Source organism: Triplophysa rosa, linkage group LG13 (assembly GCF_024868665.1).
Source record: "Triplophysa rosa linkage group LG13, Trosa_1v2, whole genome shotgun sequence".
Taxonomy (NCBI): Eukaryota; Metazoa; Chordata; class Actinopteri; order Cypriniformes; family Nemacheilidae; genus Triplophysa; species Triplophysa rosa.
The window spans coordinates 12,225,922-12,251,498 of NC_079902.1; the positions used below are offsets into that span (position 1 = coordinate 12,225,922).

General features: G+C 38.8%; 1 protein-coding gene across 8 annotated transcripts; it reads right to left on the reverse strand.

Annotated features, from left to right (window-relative positions):
* Window positions 1–731: 731 nt before the first annotated feature.
* Window positions 732–24,252, reverse strand: mcf2a (MCF.2 cell line derived transforming sequence a). Of its 8 annotated transcripts, none has more exons than XM_057348878.1 (30): window positions 23,642–24,198; window positions 19,375–19,443; window positions 18,899–19,013; window positions 18,494–18,584; window positions 16,354–16,473; window positions 16,152–16,268; window positions 15,915–16,064; window positions 13,354–13,475; window positions 13,122–13,236; window positions 12,514–12,633; window positions 12,237–12,428; window positions 11,953–12,144; window positions 11,642–11,813; window positions 11,149–11,231; window positions 10,849–10,931; window positions 10,681–10,747; window positions 10,293–10,408; window positions 8,175–8,244; window positions 7,994–8,086; window positions 7,775–7,867; window positions 7,529–7,654; window positions 7,142–7,363; window positions 6,836–6,928; window positions 6,624–6,702; window positions 6,480–6,531; window positions 4,192–4,292; window positions 3,399–3,511; window positions 3,211–3,323; window positions 3,003–3,106; window positions 732–1,698 (listed from the first exon to the last, which is right to left on the reverse strand). In XM_057348878.1, exons 1-30 carry the CDS (start codon window positions 23,733–23,735, stop codon window positions 1,658–1,660), a joined length of 3,318 nt encoding a protein of 1,105 aa, XP_057204861.1. In that variant the 5' UTR covers window positions 23,736–24,198; the 3' UTR covers window positions 732–1,657. The 8 variants fall into 8 exon arrangements, 7 of the variants coding, with proteins under 7 accessions (XP_057204861.1, XP_057204862.1, XP_057204860.1 ...); XM_057348879.1 differs by having other exon boundaries at window positions 733–1,698; window positions 6,480–6,534; window positions 11,953–12,096; XM_057348877.1 differs by having other exon boundaries at window positions 733–1,698; window positions 6,480–6,534.
* Between the last annotated feature and the right edge of the window lie 1,325 nt (window positions 24,253–25,577).

A 25,577-nucleotide genomic window follows, 5' to 3' on the forward strand; every position in this document is an offset into this window, starting at 1 on the left:
TATGAAAAAAGTATATTTTAAATGTCAATAGGCTGTACAAATTCAGCCATATGGTGTTGTTACAATTATAATACTGTCAGTAAATGTACATTTCTTTAAAACGAATGATTTAAAAGCAACATCTGAAAACAGTTACAGTAAATGCTTTTGGACATTTACATACTGTAAATAAGCACAAACATGCTTAAAGAACAGATGCTTTAAGAACAGCCAAGATTAATTTATAGTATGTTGTACTTTCCATTAAGAGTCATGATTTTGGATGGGTGGCTCCACGCCGGAAGGGAACAACTATAGCAAAATAAATAAATGAGTAGTAAAAGAGATATGTACTCCAGAGCGTTTCCTACTGCTGCTCGCGGCTCATTTCCACTTCAAACACTGGCATATCAAAGTCAGGCCTCCAACCGGGAGCCGGTTTTATGTAATACATTTATATACTGTAAATCAATATTTAACGAAGCATTCAATACACTGGCTACACAGCAAAATCGCCAGTGTTAAAAAAATGTCTAATTAACTCTCAGTGTACACTTTGAGAGTGTGGATTATATAAACACTGTGAGTGTTAATTTGACATTTTTTAACACTGCTGATTTTGCTGTGTATATTTAATGTTTTCTGTATGAGCTCTCTTAATAAGAAAGCTCCATCAACACGGCTCTGATTTTGCCTTCGGACATGCTGTTGTGACTGTAGGAAACACACATGAACACACGTTTTTGTTTAAAAACCGTTTTTTTGCTCGTATGATTCAACGTTCAATTACAATATTTTGTGGTCTCAAAGTCAACATTTACATTCTTGCCACAAGTCTTTAAGCAGGCAGAGAAGATTCTGCATGTAAAGTGAGAGTGAAAGGACATTTACCAAATTAAAGAGAGGTAAGATTTGAAGGCATGCAAAATCTTACTGGTTTAAAGCTGTAGAGAGATGCAAAAAGCTACAAAGCTAATTTGTGTGCCCTGGATAAAGTGCTTCATAAAGAATGTTTTTGAGGTAATAGTGCAAAAATACTGCGGAGTAAAATTTGCATTAAATAAATCGAGAAGCTCAAGTACTGGGACAAAGGAGGCGTTATGGCACTGCATGGTTTGGCATTAAAGCTCACAGGGAGAGAGCTCTTTCTGTTCGAAGAGGATAAATATGACAACAATAACAGTGCACAGTAAATACCAGCACAAATGCACACAAGTAAATAAAAAAATCCAAGTTCTTTACAAACAAGATGTTTTCATAGGCCCATGTGAGTGTTTACTGTGAACACAGCAACATGTCAAGTATGAAGAGATATTCATGACCCTCGAGTCATTAAAAACAAGTATTAAGTCTATTGGGACAATTCCAATGAATTTAAAAATGTTCTAAGTTTCATCAAGTCAGGAGGACTGAAGTGTTCACGCAGAGAAAAGATCTTTACGAGCACTCTCTAGGCAAATCTGGAGGAGCTGGAGATCACTTGTAAAATGACCATCCTCACATTTATGGTCTGAAGTATTAAAAACAGCTGCGATGCGTTTTGATGGCATCTGTCGGTGAGGATCAGTACAAGAACACTGGAAGAACGTTGAAATATTCAGAATATCATCCTGCCGTTCAGGTCTGAATTTATAAAGTTCATAAGGATGAAGGTTCAAGATATTGCTGAATGATTCCTTTATGGTGAGCTGAGCTTTCGTGTTTTCTGGTTCCCTGGGTCTGGAAGGAAAATATGTCAGTATGACAATCAAAAGGAATCACAAGTATACAATAATAAAGTAATTTTATAATAATATAAAATACAATAAATTATGAATTCAGTTCTATACAAACATCACATTTGACGTAATATATGATAAATAAACTGCTTTAATACTGATTGAAGGTCATAGGGTATGAGTATTACCAGCACATTTGGCTTAATTTTACTTAAAGATTTCACTGACATGATATCTGGGCAATTCCAATGTTATGGATTTGACATTTTCAGTCAAAACTTGACATATGAGAATGTTTTTATGACCTATATATTACAATATGTACAAACCAGAAGCAATAATACCCAAGAAATGAAGGGATGGCTCTTCATAGACAACAATACAGTTTTTATTTTAATTTTCATGTATAGACATATTGACATCTGACCTATCAGTATGGTGAAAAGGTTTGTTAAAAAGTTTTTTTGACATTACTGATTTCTGACCATAATCCATCTTTGTAAACAGATAAAGTACTGTACATCAGAGGTTCACAAACGGGTTCATATGGCGCGAATACGTGTTTTTCTGTGTCTTTGGTGTGTTATAAATTGCCCATGCATGTATTAGACACGTAAAATTGCAAAAAAAAGTGTGGGAACAAAAGATGCATTCTATCTAAAAGCGAATGCTCACCCAGACCTGCCTGAAACGCCTCGTGTAACCACACCCCCACAAATCTACGTCAGTTCGTGGTATGATTTGACTAAGACCGCCCAAATGTAAACGCAAGTAAGGTGGGCGTACCTGTCAGTACAATTGCTTTAAAACCTGATGTTCCAAATATGGTAAGAGGTGTTACATTTCCGTCACACGCTTGCAGTATTCGACCAATCACTACACACTGGTTAACTGGCCAATCATAGCACACCTCGCTTTTCAGAGCGATGAGCTTTGTAAAAAATCTGCGCGTTTCAGAGAGGCGGGGCAAAGAGGAGATACAAACATGCACGGTATGTGGAAAATACAGCGTTTTTGAACCTTAAATCGTGTATACACATTGCATTACATCTAAAACAAACGATAATATTCGTTTTAGCCGTGTCATATGACCCCTTTAAACTAAGAAATTTAATTAAACCAAAAACATATTCAGTTATACAATGCTGGGACATTGGTGGCCTTATTTTTCTGGTGTTTGATTACATAAAATGTATGATACATCTCTAGAATTCATAAAATACCACAAAATCTGTGGCCCCCAGATCCATTTTGGGGCCCCCCAGTTTGAGAACCACTGCTGTACATATCCAGAAGTTCTCTCACCTCCCAGCCTGCTGGAGTGATTTTTCATACCATCTCCCAGGATGCCCTGGAGTTTGGCAGTAGGGATTCGGCCTTCCTGTCTGCGACTCAGATTCGTTACCAGCCTGTAAAAGTACAAAACTAAACTGATTCACACCAATAAACAAAACCCTATATATTCATACCCTCCGACAGTTGCCTGAAAGCCTTTGCGACATACATGACTCACCACTGGCCATCATTCTCCTCACGCTCCAGCTGTATGACATCACCACATTTAACGATCAAATTATCTGGCCCGTTTTTCCGCCAATCGACGAAAGCTCTGTATCTGCCCGGTACCTTAAGTAAACAGAAGGCGTAATTACCATGCTACGCCATACAATTGACTTTGATATTCAAATGAACGACTCTTACCAGATGGGCAGTGTCTTCCTCCTCAGTGTCAGACGGGTTAGAGAGGCTGTTTGCTCCACTCCAGTCCTCCAGACCTTCACAGATATCTACAGAATAGGGTGCTCCCGGCCAGCCTATCACACATGCGGACGTTTCAATGTAAAATTCTAATTTATTAACAATACATTTAAGCTTTATCAGCATTGCTTTAACTTTTGCAGCGTGCAGGAGCTCAAAGAGAGATCATGTAAATGCACAGAGAAATCCCCTTTCATGTTGATGTGACACACAGCAGTTAAAGTAGAGAATTATAGCATTTCATCGAATACATGTGCAAGTGTAATACCAAAGATATTAATATTAACAAGATGCGCCACTGCCACTTCCTTACAATGAATGGCGAGGAATGCATCGCTCAATATGGCCACTCTAGCGAAGGAAGTCCCGCCTTCCAGTAAAACGAGCCAATCGTCAATCAATAAAGACTGACGATTCTCTGCGGCGGGGTTCCCGTGAGGCGCTCGCCAGGCTGTGCACGCCGTGGGCACAGTAGATGAGGCAACCTCGAAAAAGGTGATTTTTAGCGCAATTTAAGCTTAGCAAACCAAAGTTATGATACAGTTCAAATCATTTCATAATTATTGATTGGAAATATGGCTGTTTAATTTTGCCAGCGATTTTAGAAATATCTGCCTTCCCCCATTCAAGTAGATTAGACTGTGGACTTGCTTTGACGTAAATAGCTTCTCAGAGGTGTTGCAAACATGGCCGCCAAGTGGAACGACTTCCGTAAACGGACTTTGGTAATACTCACTGCGTCTGTTGCGCTGGTGCTGGTTTGAGCATGTGAGCGGGTCTGGACTGCTGTGACCCGACTCACTCCCCTCTGAGCTGACTGACGCTCTTGGCTGCTTGCTGTGGGACAAGAGCATAACGGTCAATGGTCACGTTTACACAAACACACACAATACAACTCATGTGAAAGAAAACCCAAACCAACCATCAACTCAACATAATCCATGTAAGAAGCTGGCAGAAATGGAGAGATGGCAGTCTAATTTCAGCAGGGGCGTAGAAACCATTATACCTCACATGAGTCAAGCTGGAGAGGTTAATAATGTGCTTTTCAGACCGTTCCTATGCCCCGGCATTTCAGCACGAAGACATGCTGATAAATATGAAGTCAAAGTAAGGCGGTCTTGATTTGTCAAGAAAATGCTTAACAGCCTGTCGAGATCTCACAAAACAAAGCATTCTTCAACAGCCAAACTCTTCCGGTGCTTAATTCAGTTTGCATTTCATGCAAAACAGATGCAGAAATGGGGTTGCAAAGCCTCCCCCTGTTCTACAGATGAGCAGGGCACTGCTGATGTGATAGGAGGCGTGGGGTATGTGATGGTGGTTAGAGTGAGGCTGCGGCAGGCCGGTATGTGACGGAGCACAGATCGGAGAGATCCCTCTCCCGCCTGCTTTACCACTGAGCGTCACTGTCGCTGAGAGGGGCGAGTGAGGCGTGGGCTCCGAGCGCGAAGGCACACACACACGCCCCCCGACAGGGACACAAGGTCCAGGCGAGGCAGGCAGCCCTTAAGGACGCCACGGGGAGGCCGCACGGCCCTGCAGGAGGACAGGCAACCATACATAGCGGCTCTCTCATTATCATCATCAGGAACTTCTTACACTTTATACTTTCACCTACTTCTCAAGTACAGTACTTTACTTTTCAGGATTTGCTAAAAATTGCACATACTTAATGTGTACAGATACCATCTGGGCAAATGCAAAAGATACTGTATGTCAGACTTACACACAGGGTCCAAAATTAACACACAGGGTCCGAAACTTAATGAGGGTCCAAATAAGAGTCAACATGACTTTGAAGAGTAGGTTGGTAACAGCAATGTTGCATTGTTTAAGTCGGATTTTAAGAATGTTAGTCTGACCTTCAGATGCAGATAATGTGAAACGCAACAGCATCAATAGTATAATGATCTAGTTCTTCTATCAAGTTGTGGTTGCCAAGCAACATAGCAACTTTGTACATTAATACCCAATGTTGTCACACTGGTGTGTTTATCAGCATTTTGTAATGGCATCGAGTATACATCTTGTGCATAACGTTCTTCATATTAAGCTACCAAAAATACAGTGTGTATTCTGATGTTTTCGTCATTAAGGCAAAAATATATTTTTTTATAAACAACAATAAATAAAAAATCACCATTAATGAAGATTTTGGTAAATGTTCCCAAGTCACTGTTGGGTGTAAACCTCATCTTAATTTTTCTAGGTGTTCGTTATTTTCATAAATCATGACTATTGGTCACCCTTCATGTTTATCTGTGTGTTTTGCAAATATATAACTAATAAACAGCATTAAAAAGAGCTTGTCAAGTTTGACAAAACCATGTTTAAGGCAGCAGTCTTAAACTTTTAGCCAGATTCAGAATGCTAAGCTTATAATAATGATTCGCCAGGTCGGATTTTGTGGGAAATGTTAGGTTTACTTGCCTTTGCGTGATTAATGTGCATTCCGCCCATAAACAATAAGAAGCCGGATGCCAAGTCTGTCTTTTTTCTGGCTAGTTTTGGAAGCGCTGGGTTGCCTGGTTGTATTGTGCAGATCTGGCAACCCAGATTCAATTGCATAGAGGAGCAGTGCCAAAGCGACCCACATTCATTCACATAGAATTAATCTTATGTTCCAAACTGAGATGGCAAAAAAAGAAGCAAAAGTTCTGGTAATGCAGTGGGGTTTTTTTCTATTTCCTGGAAAAAGATTACAGTTTTGGAGATACAAGGTTTCTGCCCGGCAGCAATTATTTTCAGGTGTGGCAAGCAGTTAATTTTGGACCCTGCTTACACATTGCTAAAGCAGAGGCTGTAAAAGCAGAGAGCATTCTGAAGCTGTGGGCAGGATTCTCATGAGGAAGTATCTAGTAAATCCAATTTTTTAAGAATTTAAAATGTTCAAGGAAGCGTCCCTTAAATACACTATAAAAAGCAGCTGAAAGCTGCCAAAGGGTAAAGAAGAAAGAGGGAATGGTCATGTGGAGGGATTATAGGGGATCTCAGGGTTAATGTTTTGCAGTGGTTTCGTACCTCACAGAGAGCGGTGGAGACAGCTCCGGGTATGCAACGGAATGACACAACTCTTCTAGAGCAATGAGAGAAGATGACAGCACATTACTCAAAGTGCACAGCGGTGGAAAAATAACAGGCACATTGAATTGTGGAAAATGAGACCTTTGAGTTGTTTTTGCTGGTTGGTCAGGATTCTTCTGATCTCGTTCAGCCAGGTAATCTTCACCTCCACTGTGGGTGCCTGTGAGAATAAGACGGAAGTGTTTGCAAAGCAAGAGTAGGCAATAGAATAGGCACTCATGGGTAATGCTATCAAAGGATTCACAGAATTGACAGAATTTTTGGGGGGTGATTATCACTTTAAATGTGTTTACTTGTATCACATAGACCTCTTCTCTCCCACTGTACCAGATCTCAAACTTCTTCACGTCTCCTTTGACGTTTTCCGTAATGCCTACTGCACTCATCTGCCAGCGTAAACAGAGCAAGTAACCCACAAACATTCATACAGTATCTGCACATTCCTGTGATTTAACACTACATTTTCGTCAAGGCATAAACAGGTGGCGCTACGGCAGCAGTTGTCATGTTATCAGGAGCAAGCAGCCTGACATACAGTGATGCATGCTCATGTGATTCTGGCAGGGCTGAATATATGTATTCACAGCGGGTGGTGCTACCTTGAGACAGTGCTTGAAGCTGTAGGAGGGGGTCTTGTCAGCGCTTTCTCCGTGCTCTTCTCGCCGTTTGCAAAAAAGTAGAGCATGCTCGTGTAGGAATAAGTGTCGCTGCATGGGCTTGAAGCGGGCCAGTTCCTTTACGCGGGTCGGACCCTTCTTATGACTGATCCACACGCTGAAAGAGCCCTGCATTAACACACGGCCCAGATCGCAGAGATCTCCCTGCAACATACAGCATGTTAACGTTCAAAATATCTTCTTTTGTGTTTTGTAGAAGAATGAAAGTCATACAGGTCTGAAATGACAAGAGGGTAAGTAAATGATGACAGATTTTTAATCTTTGGGTGTACTTTGTACTTTGGATCCCTTTACGTTTTCAAATGTTACCTCATATCCAGTGATGGCAATCTGGTGCATTGAATCATTGACGGATTTAAGCAGGTCCAGCATGGCTGTTAGCGCCCCCTGCAGCTCAGAAATCCTCTCACAACCTGAACTGTACTTCAAGAGCTCCTATTGTCAAACAAACATGCACAGGATAACTTACATCAACTGATCTAAGATCAGAAAAAAACTCTTTATAATCCTCACCAGCTAAGTTTAAATATATTTGTGAACATTTCATACTCATACCTTCAGTAGGAGCTGATACTTTGTAAGGCGCTGTACTGGTTTCAGCAGGTATGAGTCAAGAGCCAGTTTGTGTTCCAGTTTCTTCTGGCATTCCTGAAATAAACAGCACACATCTCAGTTTTTAGTTCTACACTGCTCTAGTTGCAAAGTGGAGAGTTGCAAAGTTTTTTAAAGGCAAATGCAAACAGATACAGTAGATCACTAGGAAGTTTTTAATACCTGAAAAAACGGACAGTCCGAGAACTGTCTCCACAAGGACTCGGACCGAGGTTTGTTCTGACAGTAACATTCATATAAATGAAAATGCTCTTTCTGAAAACATACAGATTTTGTGTGTTAGATACGTCTTGTAAAGACACCAGGAGAATGACTTGATCTTACTATGCCATGAATCCCTTACCCGCTCCAGAAAACACGCCCCTACCGCCTCCGGGGTTTCTAGACAGCTTTCTAAATCCTGTAGAAAGACACTGTAGAACAGAGATGACACAAGTCAGACACTTTGACATCAATGTTTGAAAAACTACTTGAAAGTACATTGTATCTTGTGCGTTGTATTACTTGCTTTTCAGTAGGACTGCCACAATATCAGATTCTCACTACGCCACTATCATGGGCACAATAATTCGCAATCGCAATAATAATATGATATCTATGGAAATGTTTACTATCAGTCAAGTTTATCTTTGTGTTTGATCTTTTGTAAACTCAAATATGTCCTTAGGGAGGCATTTACGATATTATCACATGGTTGCCTTGGAATGATAAGGTTCTACTGTATCTGCATTCTATCTGCAGTGTGAGATATTTAGCTTCAAAGTTTTTTGCATTCCATTTGACTCTGCAGTGTAGTAATGTAACGAAGTAAAAATACTTAAGTATTTTTTGGGAGTATCTGTACTTTACTTGAGTCTTTATACGGTATTTCTGCAGACTTTTACTCCACTACATTTCCTGAACAAAATGTATACTTTTACTCCAATACATTTCCCTTAAGCATGTTCGTTACTACAAAATAAAAGCATAGAAACAGAACTGAAATAGACAAGTCGGCGATTCGGTCACCATGACAGTGCTGAACCAATCATTGGTTAAAGCTCTATGTGCAAGTGCAAAAACGTACTCTCCACGGTTAATTTCAACACAAGATTTTAATGTGCTGCTTCTTTTAGAGTTAAACAGCGCATTTATCAGTTTCAATGAATTATCAAATGACTGGGTTGTTACGGGAAATGCAAGGAAAGAAAGAAGTAAGGTCCAGATAGATTTGTTCTGATTTTTTTCCAAGTTGTTCTCGTAGAGGGAAAATATTGGGGGTGGGAGGGAACTATCCTTTTATAAAGTTATAATTTATAAAGTAAAGTTATAAAAGATGTGGTTTCTGAACTTGTATTTTGATAATTTAGCAATTTGGCAATAAAACTACTGAGCTTGAAACAGAGCTTTTTCAAAGTTGTAAATTTCTATGTAAGCACCATTTTTGATCTTTATGCTAAAAAAACATTTTTATTTACAACATTTGCTTCAACTTTACTTTAAAAGTAGATTTAATATAAAAAGTACTTTTGATACTTAAGTACAATATTTATCTGTTACTCAAGTCATATTCTAAAAAGTTACTTTCACTTGTACTCAAGTCATTTTCTGGCAAGATATTTCTACTTTTACTCAAGTATTGCTTTTAGGTACTTTATACATCACTGTGACTCTGTACATAGAACATTTATGTTTTCTAAAAAAAGTCACAAAATGTATGTACACAATGTAAAGTAAAAAGTCACATAATGTAAATAAGTTCGAGAAAAATAACATTTGAATAACTATATTTCAACAAAAATGTCAGAATCTTATCATTTTAAGAAATTTACAATATTGAGCGGGTTTTTACAGTGTTTTTAAATATCGCACCATTGACACACTTCTCAATATTGGATTTAATGAGTATGTATATCCATGTACTGTATTGTGTGCAATAAAATAAGCATGCATAACAAATGTAATGTGCATTAAATCTAGCATGTGTTGGAATATCTAGTATGCAAAACGCATAAACAGCAACTCGGGTTCTTTATTTTGCAGTCACACTGAGCTTTTCTGTGTGTGATAGATTGACAAGATTGACAGACACACAGTAAGAGGTCACACAGCTGTCTATCAGAGCCCCCTTCTCTGTCGATGCGCTCCCTTCCAGCTGAGCTCTCATTGGCTTAATCAAATCTTTATTTGACCAACAGCCATTTAGCTGTAATTAAAGTGCTCTAATTGGCACACCGGCCTCCTGCAGTCGACCAATTTGGCCCAGCAGGCGAGACGGGTTCAAAGCCACCGAAAAACAGCTGCACAAACTGATAAGTTTTATTTCAAATTGGGGGGTTATGAAGATGTCTTGAAGCCAGAAACTGAGAGTGTGCAGTCACGTCTGTGCATTTGCTGCTTTATCTCACATGAAACAGAATCGTATTTTTCCAGCTGTTGTTTACACATGGGAAGTTCTGTGTGGATCTGAATGTGGTCTTGCCTGCTATGAAAGTTGTAGATATCAGGTAGGTTTCCAAACAGCACGTCTCTTTTGTTGCGAAGACTTGTTGGCAGAAGCGAAGCGTATGCTGGGTTGTCCATCTCAGCCCTATAGCCCTGTGAAACCAGACAAACAAGAATGGATTATGGTGTCATTTCAATTGATTAACTGCTATTAATATAGAAATTCAGCTTTTACTAAATAGTGTCAATCACAGGGGTGTGTATGGAGCAGAAAATGGGTGAAAATGTTTAGAATTGTCTAGAAGCTGTTACCCTAGGATTTTACAAAGCAGTTAATAGTTTTTATTTACCTCAAACATTAAACCAGCAACAACTACAGAATTAAGCAATGATTTACATATGAATAATAATGGAGGTCATTCTACCAAGAGAACTGCCAGCAGCTCCTCCACATAGATCCTCTCTGTCTCTATCAGCTCATTCATCACATGCCTGAGGTGAGGTCACACACATGTTTACAGGAACATCAGACATGTTTATTTGACACTGTTTATTTGAAGCTAAAGTATAATCTGAATAGATCAGACACACACCGTTTCAGTAGCTCAGCACTGTCCTCTCCATCTATACAGTAAGGGGGAGAGATGGGGGTCTGATAGTCGTGAATCACCTCAATCTGACCCACACAGACAAAACACATGCTTTATGTACAATAATCACACATTCTGCACTTGTTATTCTACATCCTTTCTAATCTTTATTTTGCTAATTTTTTCTGATCTGCATAGTGAGACACAATATATGATGGCCGTGAAAAATGAACACTATTGTATCATTAATAAAAGAAAGCTCTGGAATACAGGCTGAAAATACAAGAAAAAGGGGGCATTTACCTTTCTGGAGTTTGGGCTTTTCCTTGATGTTTTTTTGCCTGGCAGTGGGAGGTCAAAGGTGAACTTTAAACCGGAATTAAAATCTGTTTTTTTTTATAGAAGAGCACATGGAAAAGCTAATATTAATATTAGGGGTGTAAAGATATCAATGTATTGCATATCATGACAAAAAAAGTTAAATGTGTATCTTGGAACTATTGCGAGTGTATCACGATTGTTAACATTTTTATGTTAAAAACCGCTTTGTTTTTCAGTGACAGACCTATTCGGTTTTTATCCATTTAACCTTTGAATTATTTTTTTTTATTATTCAATTAAACTTTAAATGTTATGAATTCTTTAACAAATTTAAAAATGAATAGAAAATTTGAAATGTTTTGGAACTGGATCTGTTAATATCGTGACATTAATAACGTTTGTTCAAGTAATTCAGATAAGTGTTTTGTAATTAAAATTAATTTGGCCTTTTCCAAGGTTTTGTACTGGTACATACCATGTTTGGGGGAGAAGAGGGGAGATTTTGAGCGCGGTGTGTACTCTGGCCGAGGGGTCACCAGTTGGACTGGCCGTACAAGTTTGTCTGCCAGTTTCCTCAGGCAGCTCTGTCTGCACTGAATCAAAGCCTGCACTGAGCTATGTTTTTCAAACGTCTTCTCTATATGAGCCTGAAACACAGAAAAGATAACATGCTCATAATGACATTCTGCAATCAAGCCATATATGACAAATTAATAAAGCTATTCTCTAAAATAAAGGCAAAAACAAAAGGATTTTTAAGAACAGTCACCCATTTTCAGTATTAACCTGTAGATAAGAAGTGAGCACAGATTCATACTCCATAAAGAGCACATCAGATCCTGCAATGAGGAGAGGTGGCGCCCCCTCCTGGAACTTTTCAATTGCTCGGAGAGCAGTCTGTGCACCTTCTTTAGACTGAAATTTATCCACCTGTTGATTAGCCAAGAGATAAACTGCATCATCACACCAGCGCTGGGCCTGAAAGTCAAATAACAGAAAGTACAAAAACAAATTCCAAAAAAAATGTGCATGTTTAAGTGCAAAATAAAAAAGAATGCGTATCACTCCACCTCTTCGAGGCATCGGAGTAAAGTCTGTGCTCTGGAGAGCATGTTGCGTTTAGTACTGAGGGCGGAGGTCAGATTGTCACAGTGATGTCTCAGTTCATTACATCGCTGGATGATCAGAGCCATGGCGTAGTGATGCCCGGCTGCCAGCTGATGGCCGTGCAGGATAAGAACCTGAGCCCGGCTCATTTCCTCCTTTAACACACACACCCCTGTCAGAAAGATCGCCGCAGCGAGTCTCCGCACATGCAGCACGAACATTGAGACGTTATGCAGCTACCTGCGCACGTCTTTCCAGACTGTCCAGCTCTCTGGCGGCCTGCTCTGTCTGGAGCAGAGACTCTCCCGTAACGCTCACCTTCCTCTCCTGAACTCGTAACTTCTCTAAAGAGCTCTCCATCTACCAGGAAGAGAATTCAAGAAAAATACTCCACATCACATACTTCCAACAATGTTTTTATTAGGAATGTTTGTCTTTACTTTCCACATTTAAATGTTGCCTGCGCTTTTCTATTACTCTTCATTAAAGGTATAGTTCACCCAAAAATGCAAATTCTTTTTTCATTTATTCACCTTCTTGCCTTTCCAAACCTGTATAACTTTCTTTCTTCTGCAGAACACAAAAGAAGATATTTTAAAGAATGTTGGTAATTGACTTTTCTTGAAATGTCTCCCTTTGTGTTTCACTAAGGCAAGATTGAAGTTTTGAATGACACAAGGGTGAATAAATGATGACAGAATTTATATTTTTGGGTATCCCTTTAATCCCATAATTCATTATTACTGCACTGCTGGTATTGCTGGCTCTTGCTTGACACATTTGCAAAGCAATAGTCAAGGTTGTTTTCATCTAAACTTTCCACATCTAAATAATCATATCAGTGCCACCTCCTGAAAGCTGTGTTCATATCTCAGCAGTTGTAAATATTGGTGCAGTTTGAGGTGGTGCTTGTCGAAGAAGCCATCAAAAGCCATCTCCATGTCAGTGAGCTGAGCCAGCAGCCTGCAGAAACAAACACAAGCTTGACCTCGAGATCACTCAAGACAAAAATGTCATGCTTGTGCTGCAAACTTTCTCATTTTGTACAAGTCTATTAAAAACTAGTATCAGACTTTATACCTCTGCATGGTGTCCCAGTCCTGGGTTATATCCCAGTTTGTGTCCGAGTTCACCTCTTTCCTTGACGTCTCCAGGTTAGAGAGCAGCTGTCGTCCCTCCCTCATCACTGATTTGATGGCATCCTGGGGCCGGAATCACAAAACATTCTTAAGAAGAAAATTCTTAACTGCCATATATATTCTTAAATTCTAATTTAAGAAAAAAGTTAGGAATGTTATGTATTCCCGAAAAAAAAATTCTTGAGACAGTTCTTACATTTTTCTAAAGATTAATCTTAGTGGAAAAAATTAAGAAGATTCCAAATTCTTGAAACAAAAACATTATCTTAAAATTACGATAGCCTCACGGTTGTCTTAAAACTCAAAAGGTAAGATGTTTAAAACATGTATTTGGTTGTTTCACATGTGACGTATATTGTATTGAGCCAGAATCCTAATTTTGACATTTACATGCCATTGAAGAATTTTTATATTGATACAGTATCTCGCAGAAGTAAGTACACCCCTCACATTTTTGTAAATATTTTATTATATCTTTTCATGTGACAGCTGAAGAAATGACACTTTGCTACAATGTAAAGAAGTGAGTGTACAACTTGTATAACAGTGTAAATTTGCTGTCCCTTCAAAATAACTCAACACACAGCCATTAATGTCTAAACAGCTAGCAACAAAAGTGAGTACACCCCTAAGTGAAAATGTCCAAATTGGGCCCAAAGTGTCAATATTTTGTGTGGCCATCATTCTTTTCCAGCACTGCCTTAACCCTCTTGGGCATGGAGTTCACCAGAGCTTCACAGGTTGCCACTGGACTCCTCTTCCACTCCTCCATGACGACATCACGGAGCTTGTGGATGTTAGAGACCTTGTGCTCCTCCACCTTCCGTTTGAGGATGCCCCACAGATGCTCAATAGGATTTAGGTCTTCACCTTTACCCTCAGCTTCTTTTGGAAGATGCCCTGCGGCCCAGTCCCCGAAGGGAGGGGATCAAGCTCTGCTTCAGTATGTCACAGTACATGTTAGCATTCATAGTTCCCTCAATGAACTGTAGCTCCCCGGTGCCGACAGCACTCATGCAGCCCCAGACCATGACACTCCCACCACCATGCTTGAATGTAGGCAAGACACAATTGTCTTTGTACTCCTCACCTGGTTGCAGCCACACACGCTTGACACCATCTGAACCAAATACAGTAAGTTTATCTTGGTCTCATCAGACCACAGGACATGGTTCCAGTAATCCATGTCCTTAGACTGTTTGTCTTCAGCAAACTGTTTGCGGGCTTTCTTGTGCATCCTCTTTAGAAGAGGCTTCCTTCTTGGACGACAGTCATGCAGACCAATTTGATGCAGTGTGCCACGTATGGTCTGAGCACTGACAGGCTGACCCCCCCCACCCCTTCAACCTCTGCAGCAATGCTGGCAGCACTCACACATCTATTTCCCAAAGACAACCTCTGGATATGACGCTGAGCACGTGCACTCAACTTCTTTGGTCGACCATGGCGAGGCCTGTTCTGAGTGGAACCTGTCCTGTTAAACCGCTGTATGGTCTTGGCCACCGTGCTGCAGCTCAGTTTCAGGGTCTTGGCAATATTCTTATAGCCTAGGCCATCTTTATGTAGAGCATAATTTTCAGATCCTCAGGGAGTTCTTTGCCATGAGGTGCCATGTTGAACTTCCAGTGACCAGTATGAGAGAGTGAGAGCGATACCACCAAATTTAACACACGTGCTCCCCATTCACACCTGAGACCTTGTAACTAAAGAATCACATGACACCGGGGAGGAAAAATGGCTAATTGGGCCCAATTTGGACATTTTCACTTAGGGGTGTACTCACTTTTGTTGCCAGCGGTTTAGACATTAATGGCTGTGTGTTGAGTTATTTTGAGGGGACAGCAAATGTACACTGTTATACAAGCTGTACACTCACCACTTTACAGTGTAGCAAAGTGTCATTTCTTCAGCTGTCACATGAAAAGATATAATAAAATATTTACTAAAATGTGAGGGGTGTACTCACTTCTGTGAGATACTGTATAATAATAAGGTCTAGCTCCCTTTAGCTTTCATTATTAAAAATTATGCGTTTTTTACATCACAACTAGGGTCACAAATATTATGCAGTAGTAACACACAAAAAGTATTGTGATAAATATAATTTTGTAACGCTTGCTAACATTTTAGCTAACATGCGTTTGTAAATGCCATTTAACACATCACATGCTAATATACAGTATATACATAAGATTGCGAGGCGCTTATTACACAAATAAAGTTTTTCGTAATTATGAATATATATAGTTACCTCATGAGCAGGCGAGTGTAATCATTGACAAATGACATACAGTATTAAGAAAATATTTAAGAACTTCTTAAGAAATGTTTGAGAATCGCACTTAGGAACATTCTTACGAACTTCCTATAGTTTGTCTTAAAAACAGTTTCGTGAATAAAGCCCCTGAACCCCAAAATACAACATACACACATGCACTATGTTCTGCTGTCATATTAAGAGGGGCAGAACTTGATAAAACAATTTTTTCTAATGTGATGTACCTTAAGTCTCCTGTATTTCTCAGTGTGAGACAGCAGCAGGAGCTCAATAGCACTGCACTCCTCTGATAACTGTGTTTCAGCCAGTTCTGTGCCAAAGGCCTGCAACATCTGAGCAATGTCCTTTACCATAACCGCAAAACTCTCAATAGCCTGTGAAAAACAAAGAAAAGCATTCAATTTGAAGTTGCATTCCTGTGCATTTCAATTATTTCTTTGGTACTGCATTGCCAACATTACTGTTCTCAAGACAATCCAGTTGCTGTGGCAGTAGTCAAGAGTGCCTCCAAACTCTGAGGTCAGTTGGTTCTCATCAATGTAACGCAGTAGATCTGTGACGGAGCTGAGCATCACCACCTTAACCACAAGAGCACATACAGGTCAGGATGGTACAGCAGTTCAGATAGACTAGAACTAAAAAATCTTGAAGTTGTATTCATACAGGCATTTTGATCATGAAGTCCTCCTGACTAAAGCGGAAGCCGAGATCAGTGACGGTCCGCTGGAAGAAACTGGTCGGTCTCAGCACCAACACCAAGTGCAGGTTTCCAGGGAATGAGGCCTATGAGAGAGATCGAGTGATCAAATCAATTGCTTGGCAGACACACACACTCTTAAAAATAAAGGTTTTTAAAAGGTTCCCCCCAGTGATGCCATAGAAGAACCATTTTTGGTTCCACAAAGAACCATTCTTTCAAAGTTTCTCTAAAGAACCATCTCTTTGTTACTTTTTATAATCTAAAGAACGTTTTGTCGCCACAAAGAACGTTTGTGAAACAGAAAGGTTCTTCAGATGTTAAAGGTTCTTTATGGAACCAAACGGTTCTTCTACGGCATCGAAGAACCTATGGAGCACCTTTTTTAAGAGCGTTGACTCCAGAAGGCAAAGAGATGGAGGTGAAGAAGGTCAATAGATTTAGAAATGTGTGTGAAAGGATGACAGTGTTACTAATAGCCATGCATTACGCATTTTTAAACATAAAACTATTCCATGTTGTATTAATAGAAATGATCCTAGTATCAGAATGATGTTGAAATATGGCAAAGTTCAGTACAGCAAATCATAATCTCGCGTTATGCAATAATGCATTAACACAGAAAACATTAATGTAGAGGAAAATGTATGCTTTAAATAACTTATACTGTACAAGTTCAAAATTGGAATTACAGTTTATGTATAAACGTATATTACTTCATACTTGTTAAACAATCCTGAAACACAAGTGACATTCAGTGTTTTCTAAAGAACCCGTCAATAAGGCGAAGTAAACTGTTGAAAAAAAACTAAAACTAGATATCCAGACTAGTACCAACTTCCACTGCCAGCTAAACTGCATGAGGTCCAGCTCACGTGTGCACGTGTTATTGATCAAGAGCAGACCCGAGAATACATGACAAGCCTACTGGGAATACAACTGTCTGGCGTACTCTCACACTTAAATGTCACATTTCGCGACAGTTGCTCAAAGAATTTCACTGTAGGCTATTAAGGACATTACTCTTGACATTGAGTCGTCCTTACGCATGTCTAAAGAGCATCGACATCTGCGACAACACTACATCGGAAGCCTTTTAATTCACGATAATACCTTGTTTACATGTTTCACGACAACGTAATCCTCACAGTTGCGGACAGAAGTCGAATGACTAAGCTAAATGCCTCCGTCTCGCCGCAGTGTTGTATTCGCAGCTGCCGCATTCTGTCTGTCTGACTAAACTTCGGTCGAACTCTTCAGGCTTTGACAAAACTAACCCAGACACACATTACCGTGCTCCGGCGGATCCTGGGACATCCTCGCCTGTAGTTTCGCTCACTCATCATAGCAACGGGTGTTTTTAAGGGACGAGCGGCGCTCCTAACCTCGCCCATTCTCTGTTGGCGAGCCGGTGCCCGGTGCAGTGAGCGGTCTGCAGGATTCATCGCCGCAGCGCCACTGGAGGGTGGCAGCACCGTCTGCATTGTCTCTCTACCGCTCCCTCAGCGTCATCATGTAAAAACCTGCGCACAGTTTGTGCTAACTCATGCATTCCCTTCTCTGAGCTTGGAGATATACATCATATATTTGCAAACTTTGCTTAGAGATGCCGCATTTTAAGAATCGTGGGTCCTTTGAAGACATAAACTTCAGTACCGTGGACAGCTACTAAATAGGCCAACAGCTCTAGCACAGCAGTCAAAATAACTCCTCGAAGGAAAGATATAGCCTACTCTAAAAATAAATAAATGAAAACAATAAAAATGAAAAAAATACTACTATATTTATATTAATTAATAAAATCAATAATAAATATTTACAACATTTTTATATTTTATGAAACGTATTTTGCCTTTTATTATTAAAAAAGCACAAGACTCTGCATGAAAATTAACCATGGCTTTATTCTTGTAAAAGTGTAGTAGCCATGTTTTTCTTGGCAGATTGATTGTCATTTACCACATTTTTACCATGGTTAAACTATGGTTATTGTGGTGAGATCATAAAAATGCATGGTTATGGTTTTGGCCCAAATAAAACGCAAAACTACCATAGTTAAACCATGGTTATTTTTAATCGCTAAAATATTAACCAACTGCCTCTTACCGCAATCCTTGCAAGTGCCGTTTTGATTGAGGTCCAAGTATCCAATCTTCTGTCTAAAATGATGATAAATTTGACACCAGGTTGCCGGGCTCTGGAAACATGTGAAATGCATCACTGTAACTGTTTAACCATAATTTACAATGTATTTACATAAGCATATAAAACTGCATTTGAAAGAGGGTAACCTTAGGTAACCTCACTGTGTTACGTTGTGTCAGTGTGAGACCTTGCCAAAATGTTTGTGCTTACAGCATACTAACTGTACCGCATTACACCTAGTGAATACATTTCTTTGGAAAGCTCAATTTGGATATAAGCTGGTTGCAAGTGAACTGAATACATAAGGGACTATTGCTGTACTGCATTGCAGTGAGATGGACGGGGTTGTATTTGGTAAACTCAGACCTCGGGATCAATGTGAGGTATGACAGAACTTTGGCCAGAGATTCTTCAGGAATGTCACTGAAAGCAGAGCATTCTGGGAGAGTAATGATGACACTTGAATCCTCACCACGACCCCCTGAAATTAAAATAAACATCAGTTTATAAGCTCTCTGTTAAAGACTGTATGTGTGGCATTGCCTTGAGTTTATGCTATAAATAAGATCTCAAAGGTTTATCTTTAGGAGATTTTAAGATGTGCTGAGACAAGCCATTAATCCATATGTACAATGTAATTTTTCCTCTACAATGATATCTAAAGTATACATAGACATAACCTTTATTCATACATGTATGCGTCCCATAAGTTATACATTGTCGTGTCACGTTCTGCCTGATGGTTTGATTATGAACAATATCGCAAAGCTATTTTCTCAGAGATCAGATAGTAAATTGTTTTTATGATAATGAGCAGATGAAGCTTGGACATAAACCCCCACCTGATAAATAGGCCACTTGTTTCTCAATGTAGCCAGCCACCTCCTGCATACTCACAGGGACTGTAACCTCTGGGAAGATATAATGAAATTGAATCATGAATAAATAAAATCAGAAACATGACCTTTGGCTGCCAAGTTGTTTCTAAACAATGCGTCTGTGCTGTGGAGTAAGAAACATGCACCACGAAACACCGCCACCCAGTGACCAACTGTGAAAACAACAAGGACCTGCTATATAAAACGCAGGAGAGACATGTTGATAATTGAGCCTCACAGACTTTGACTAGTGAGACAAGTGCATAAAGTCTAATGCATTCTTGTCTGCATAGTCGTCACAATGGACCATAGCCAGAGACTATAGTCTAGAGCATGAGAGACAGCAGTTCGGTTTCCTTTGTGTTAGGCCACAATACAATACGAGCGGAGGCTGACAACAGAGGATGTGTTTAAATTACATAATGGAGAAAATTGGCTCAGTCTCCAGTGACTACACAAACAACACATTTCCTGTGTCTGCAACAGATAAAAACATACATTTTGCAACGTATAGTGTTACAAACAGAAAATATATTATTTTAAAGTTTATTTGAGTTATTTTTTACAACGTGAAAACATCATATTGTCAATGTCACTGAGAAAGCATGTGGTTATCATATAATAAATATACAGTCATATACAGTTCAGTAGAAATGCTATAATGAAACAATTCTGAAAGAAGTTTAAAACAGTATTGTCACAAACTAATGTTACATAACATAACATTGAATCCAAAAGCAAACTTTACAGGACAGTGTGTATTCAGGCTACTCTGTGACTGTTTAGATGAATTCTGATGCGCTTAAATGGAGCATATTACTGTAAGTCAATCAAAAATAATCATTATATTTACTCAAAAGTGAAAATGTATTTCAGGAACTTAAATTATTTAAGTAAGTAGAACTTTTTCATGAATTTAAGTTTATTTTGAGCATTTGGGTTTAGACTAGAATGTGTCCTGTGTAATATGTGAAAATAATATTGTACTTCACCTATGGATTCTGTAATGAATGCTGAATGTAAAAGTTGAATGATCATCTAACAGGTATAGTGTAGTAGCGAGTAGTGTGTTGTTGAAAGTGAATGAGGGAAGAAACGTTTTGATCTCCATAACAATAATGTAGGACTAGATGTTATTTTATAATCTGTTAGCAATGCAATGGCTTGATGCTCTAAGTATTATATTATTTTTTTCATTAAATGTAGTTGGTCATATTGTGACAAGTGTAAGTTACAGAATAAGAATCTGTTTATTGTTTGAGTCATATAAATAAATGCAAGTGAAGTTTGAGGTCAATACACTGAATATTTCTGTGCAGATACAATAACAGCTGAGAAAAAAAACCCTCAAACATTTCTTAAACCCACATGGAAGATTTCTTCTTATTTGAACTGACTCTAAGTAAAGAGTTTGAGAATATTTGCTCAAGAGCTCTCTGTTTGTTCTTCCATGCCTCTAATGTCACTTCAGGCACAATATTCAAAAACCCAAAGCACTCCCTGACACTGTTAACTTCAGAAAGAAGCACTACTCTAAAACAACACTTCAAAAACACACTTCTTACATCAAGAGTAAAGATAACACCAATAGTCTGTTTAAAGTAACGGAGTGTGTATTTACACCGAGTACAAATAGCCCACCTTGTTGGCAGAGACTATTTGCACTAGCTCCGCCCACCAATATGTGATTGGAATAGAGAAAGTGTAAGAATGACACCATTTGAAACAGCGACTCAGGTGGCGTAAGGTGTACAGTCTGTAAAGCTTGGTACGCGAGACTGGGGTTCAAATCCACCTTTTGCTTTAAACGTCCTTTAACCTTTTTCTATTACTTTACAGATCATAAAGACATTTGTTTTCAATAAAATTGATTTAACACTTAAAATTAATTTTTATTCATAAAGCTTAGGGTAAGGTTTGTGGTAGGGCTTTGATATCTCAATAAGTTGCCATCATTTTTATAAATATAATGATTTACACTGTGTTATTATTGCATAATGTTTAATGCACAACAATACTGAGGTCCAAGTAGTAACGTTATCTGCCACTATTTATAAGTAAATAGCATCTAACTACTATTTCTACTTAATCCAAAGAAACTACAGCTATTTTCGGTCAGTGTAAATAGCATATCGCTAAGAAATGCTGCTATTTTCACTTAATGTTAACAGAACCTACTACTATTTAAACTTAGTGTAAACAGCATCTGTCGCTATTTTCACTTAGTTTCAATAGTCTCTGCCTTAAAATAAACACATCTATATGGCGTTCATTGTAAACACATCTGTGTTCAGAGAGCTTCTGTCCAGATAAATCAGCAGTGCACTATTAATAATTTATAACCACTGAACATGTTATTGTAGTTGTGTTTATAAAGCCTGTACTGCTGTTTAGTTAAATTCACTGCTATTAGTAAAATAGCAGTGGCTTCCCTGGATGAATGTTTATATAAAACACACATACAAATGTATGAATGTCATTGCATTGGAATTAAGATAGCACACTTCATGCAATTTCAAGCATACATTCTACAAAGATAAGAATAAACATGTAAAGATTAGTTAATGTGATGGATCATAACTGTGGTTACTCTAATAGTGTTCCTGTGTAACTTCAAAGGGGGTACATTTATGTATTAAAATGTATGGATTAAAATTTATGGTTGGGTAAACATTTCAATTCAATTTATTTATATAGCGCTTTTCACAATGTGCATTGTCCCACAGCAGCTTTACAGGAACAAATAAGAAAAACACAGAAAGGTAAAACACAGCACAGTGCATGGTGTTTATAGACCAAGCAAGATCATTCTAGTAAATAATATCTAATAAATAAATAAATAAATGCAGTCTCCCGGTGAGCAAGCCAACACTGCCCTGCAACAAAATGGTGAAGTTGTCAAGTAGCAGCACGTTTTTATTGATATTTTGTTGCATGAAATGTATGCATTTTACGTGTAATTAAAACTTACAAATACTTAACCTTTTGAGGGCACTGTGCTCCATAGGCTACTACTAATATAGGACAAATTAGCACAAATTAAAACTATTCATATGAAACAAATTTTGGCTCCCATGTGTGTGCACATGTACTGTAAATGTGCGATTGTGGGAATGAAAGCATCCAGAGTCCAAAGCAGGAGATTAACTCCACAGATTCAAGAGCTGCATGGTGTTTTTTTCAAATAGCTAACACATAAACAGCTTCGATTAACTTTTGAAAAAAGAATTACATTCGGATAGACTTTATAAAATACCTTTCAGGTCTTTCTTACAGGATGTTCATTTTAATTCAGATCACTAAACAGGTGTTCAATAGGTTGTTCTCTGTACACGGGACCTGACTGGACCTGAAAAGAACTGCTCCAATTACACTTACGTCACTACAACCTAATAAACCAACACCTTTCCACAGCATTACTTCGAAATAGACGCACACACACAACCCCAACATGAGGACAGGTGCCAAGAACCCGAGCCACACTGCCAACGCTAATCCTTTTCAGGAAACACCTTGACAAACAGAAGAAAGATGAAGTAAATATACAGCACACAGAATCCGGTGTTTCGAAGTTCGACTTTTGTCTATTAAAGTGAAAGCTCAGGAAACAGAGAAGTGACCATGAATGAAATGCTGAGTCATGGTCTAAGGAAAATGCTGTGGCTACATAGGGCTGATCCGATTTGATAAGCACAGAGGTAGAGAGCAGGCCAGAGGAGTAAAACGGCAGCTTTCCTTCCTGTTTTATCATGCTGCTGTATGTACTGTACAATGTCTATTTTTATCCTTCAATCTCACAAGTGGCCCAAATATTAAACATGATTACAAACTTATTTTTGTGCAGTTCTTTTTTTTGCGCCTTAGCCTTTCCGATGCAAAAATGTTAAACCCGGCAAAATTCAATTGGAATTCAATGCTTATTTCATATATATGAAAACATATTTCATTATGGAAAAAGATCTTGAAGAAGTCTTGCAGGCTTTTTAAAGAAAAAAGTCCGTAAAACAAAAGCACATCATCATATCTAGATTATAGATAAACATTTATTAAGTCATAAATAACATGCATAATCCTTGCATACAGTAAAAACAATTCCCAGAATTCTCCTACACAACCCATTCCACTTTAAATAAAAACATTCTGGGACGCCACAAAAATGGTACTTTCCAGGACCCCCTCAAATGGTTTACAATGTGTATGTTTTGAAGGATTAAATGGTAAGTATACTCACGTTGCAGTGTGCTCTCTAGCTCGGAGCCTGCCTGCAAAAGGTTGTAATAGCCCTCCATGTCTTTCTGGGGCTCCTGAGGAGAGGTTGAGCCCATGCCCTGGCTGTTCCCGGAGACGAGTGACTCGACTCTGGGCCTCTCAGGGCCCTCAAATCCCTCAACACCCAGGTTCCATCTCACCACCTCCACTGAAAGAATCCCAGCAGAGGTTTAACTCCACGCTGCCACTCAGGCCTGTGAAATCTCCAAGTCACCTTGAGCAGAAGCAAGTGCATCCGCAAACTCCAGCGACACAGATCCCCCACTAGTAGAAACAGTGTCTGGAAATATCTATGACAAAGAGCCTGCTGCAGCAGATAGTAGCGCTGCAGTAACGCATCTCATCTTACAAAAAACAACACACACGTAATGGAGGGTCAAAGAGGATGAGGTGGTCAGTAAGGTGTCCTGTCCAAAACCGAATCGGCTTAACAGCGTTTCCTCCAACAGTGCTGATGGTCTGCACCCTTAAAACACACAGCACACACCCTCCGGCTGTAAAGTCCTGACTCTGGCAAGTTCAAGTGCGTCAGTTCTGCATCGTTGTAAGGCTCAGACTATTGACACACTGCCAACTCCCTCCCCATTGACTTATTCCACTGTAGAGTTAAGACTCCACCCCCTTCTCATCTGCACGCTCCTCATTGGTCAGTTTTCTCACATGCAGTGAGCCTCTCTCTCTCTCTCTCTCTCTCTCTCTCTCTCTCTCTCACACACACACACACACACACACACACACACAGGCTGTTCTGAATATCACTGACAAACAAAACAATTTTTCCATCCCAGTCTAAATGAGTTTCATTGTTCAGAATACAGAAAAGTATGACATGTGGGAAAAATGCACAAATACAGATGAAAAAGAGGCATTGTTGTCAAAGAAAACACTATTTATACTTCTACAACAACGTCTTATCTCCATTTCAGATCATTTGGATTCATAGAACACATTCTGCAGCTGTTGGACAGAGAGAGTAAGACTGAAAAACTTGAATATGTCATTCTCAATATACTATTAAAATGGGAAGGACTTGAAACATCCTAGAAATGAAGTCAAGTAAAAATAAAATAAAGATTTTAGGCTAAATTTTAACCGAAACATATCATATAGACTTAAAATTAATTATTCAAAAAACTAAAGTCACCATGAAATCAATCAGGAAAGGTGTTTTACACAGTGTTGCAGTGATTATTATAAAGGATTTAACAGTGCACACCAATTTTTTATGCATTTGCACTTGTAATCTTTAATCAAAAACATTAGGCTCCTCTCCCCATCTCAACAACAACTCTTCACCACATGAAATAAGCAACAAAAAGAGGTAGGACTATACTGACTGTCCAATGGCCAGGCATTTTTAGCCTTCCCCTCAAGGCCCAACTAACAACAAACCAATCAAAAAGGGAAGGACAAAATAAAGCCCCGCACTACATTTTTTCTAGAAGCCGTTTCACTCGGATATGTCACGATATGGAAAAGTCAATCGCAACTTCCATTTCATGGTGGCTTTAAACTTCTTTTAAGTCTTAATAAATTGTGTCTCTAAAAGGATGTCATGACATCATCATTTAAATAGACTAGATATTTGTAGCTGGGGTATTGTCTAATTTTAATTTTAATAAATAAAAAATTGGTGAAATTGTTAATACAAATTTGAATGTAATCTCAACCCCCACCAAAATATGTATACTCAGGGCTTTTGTTACCAATATATATTTTTTAATTTCATTAAAATTTATTAAAATGCATGCTCTGGGAAAACACATGTAATGTATGCCCTCAGCATGAGGTCACAATGTCAAACAGTGCTTAAAAATATAATAAATTGAGAAAGAAAAAAGCCAACCACTGGAATGACTGTGAAATCAAATATAAATGATTTCTCCTTATTTGCAGTC

Coding starts and splice junctions, on each gene's coding strand:
- mcf2a (XM_057348877.1), bottom strand. CDS start 23,735: ATGGGCTCAACCTCTCCTCAGGAGCCCCAGAAAGACATGGAGGGCTAT. Junction 16,474..18,493: donor CGGCACTTGCAAGGATTGCG/GTAAGAGGCAGT, acceptor TCTCTCTCATAG/GCCTCATTCCCTGGAAACCT. Junction 12,429..12,513: donor GTCTGGAAAGACGTGCGCAG/GTAGCTGCATAA, acceptor TGTGTGTTAAAG/GAGGAAATGAGCCGGGCTCA.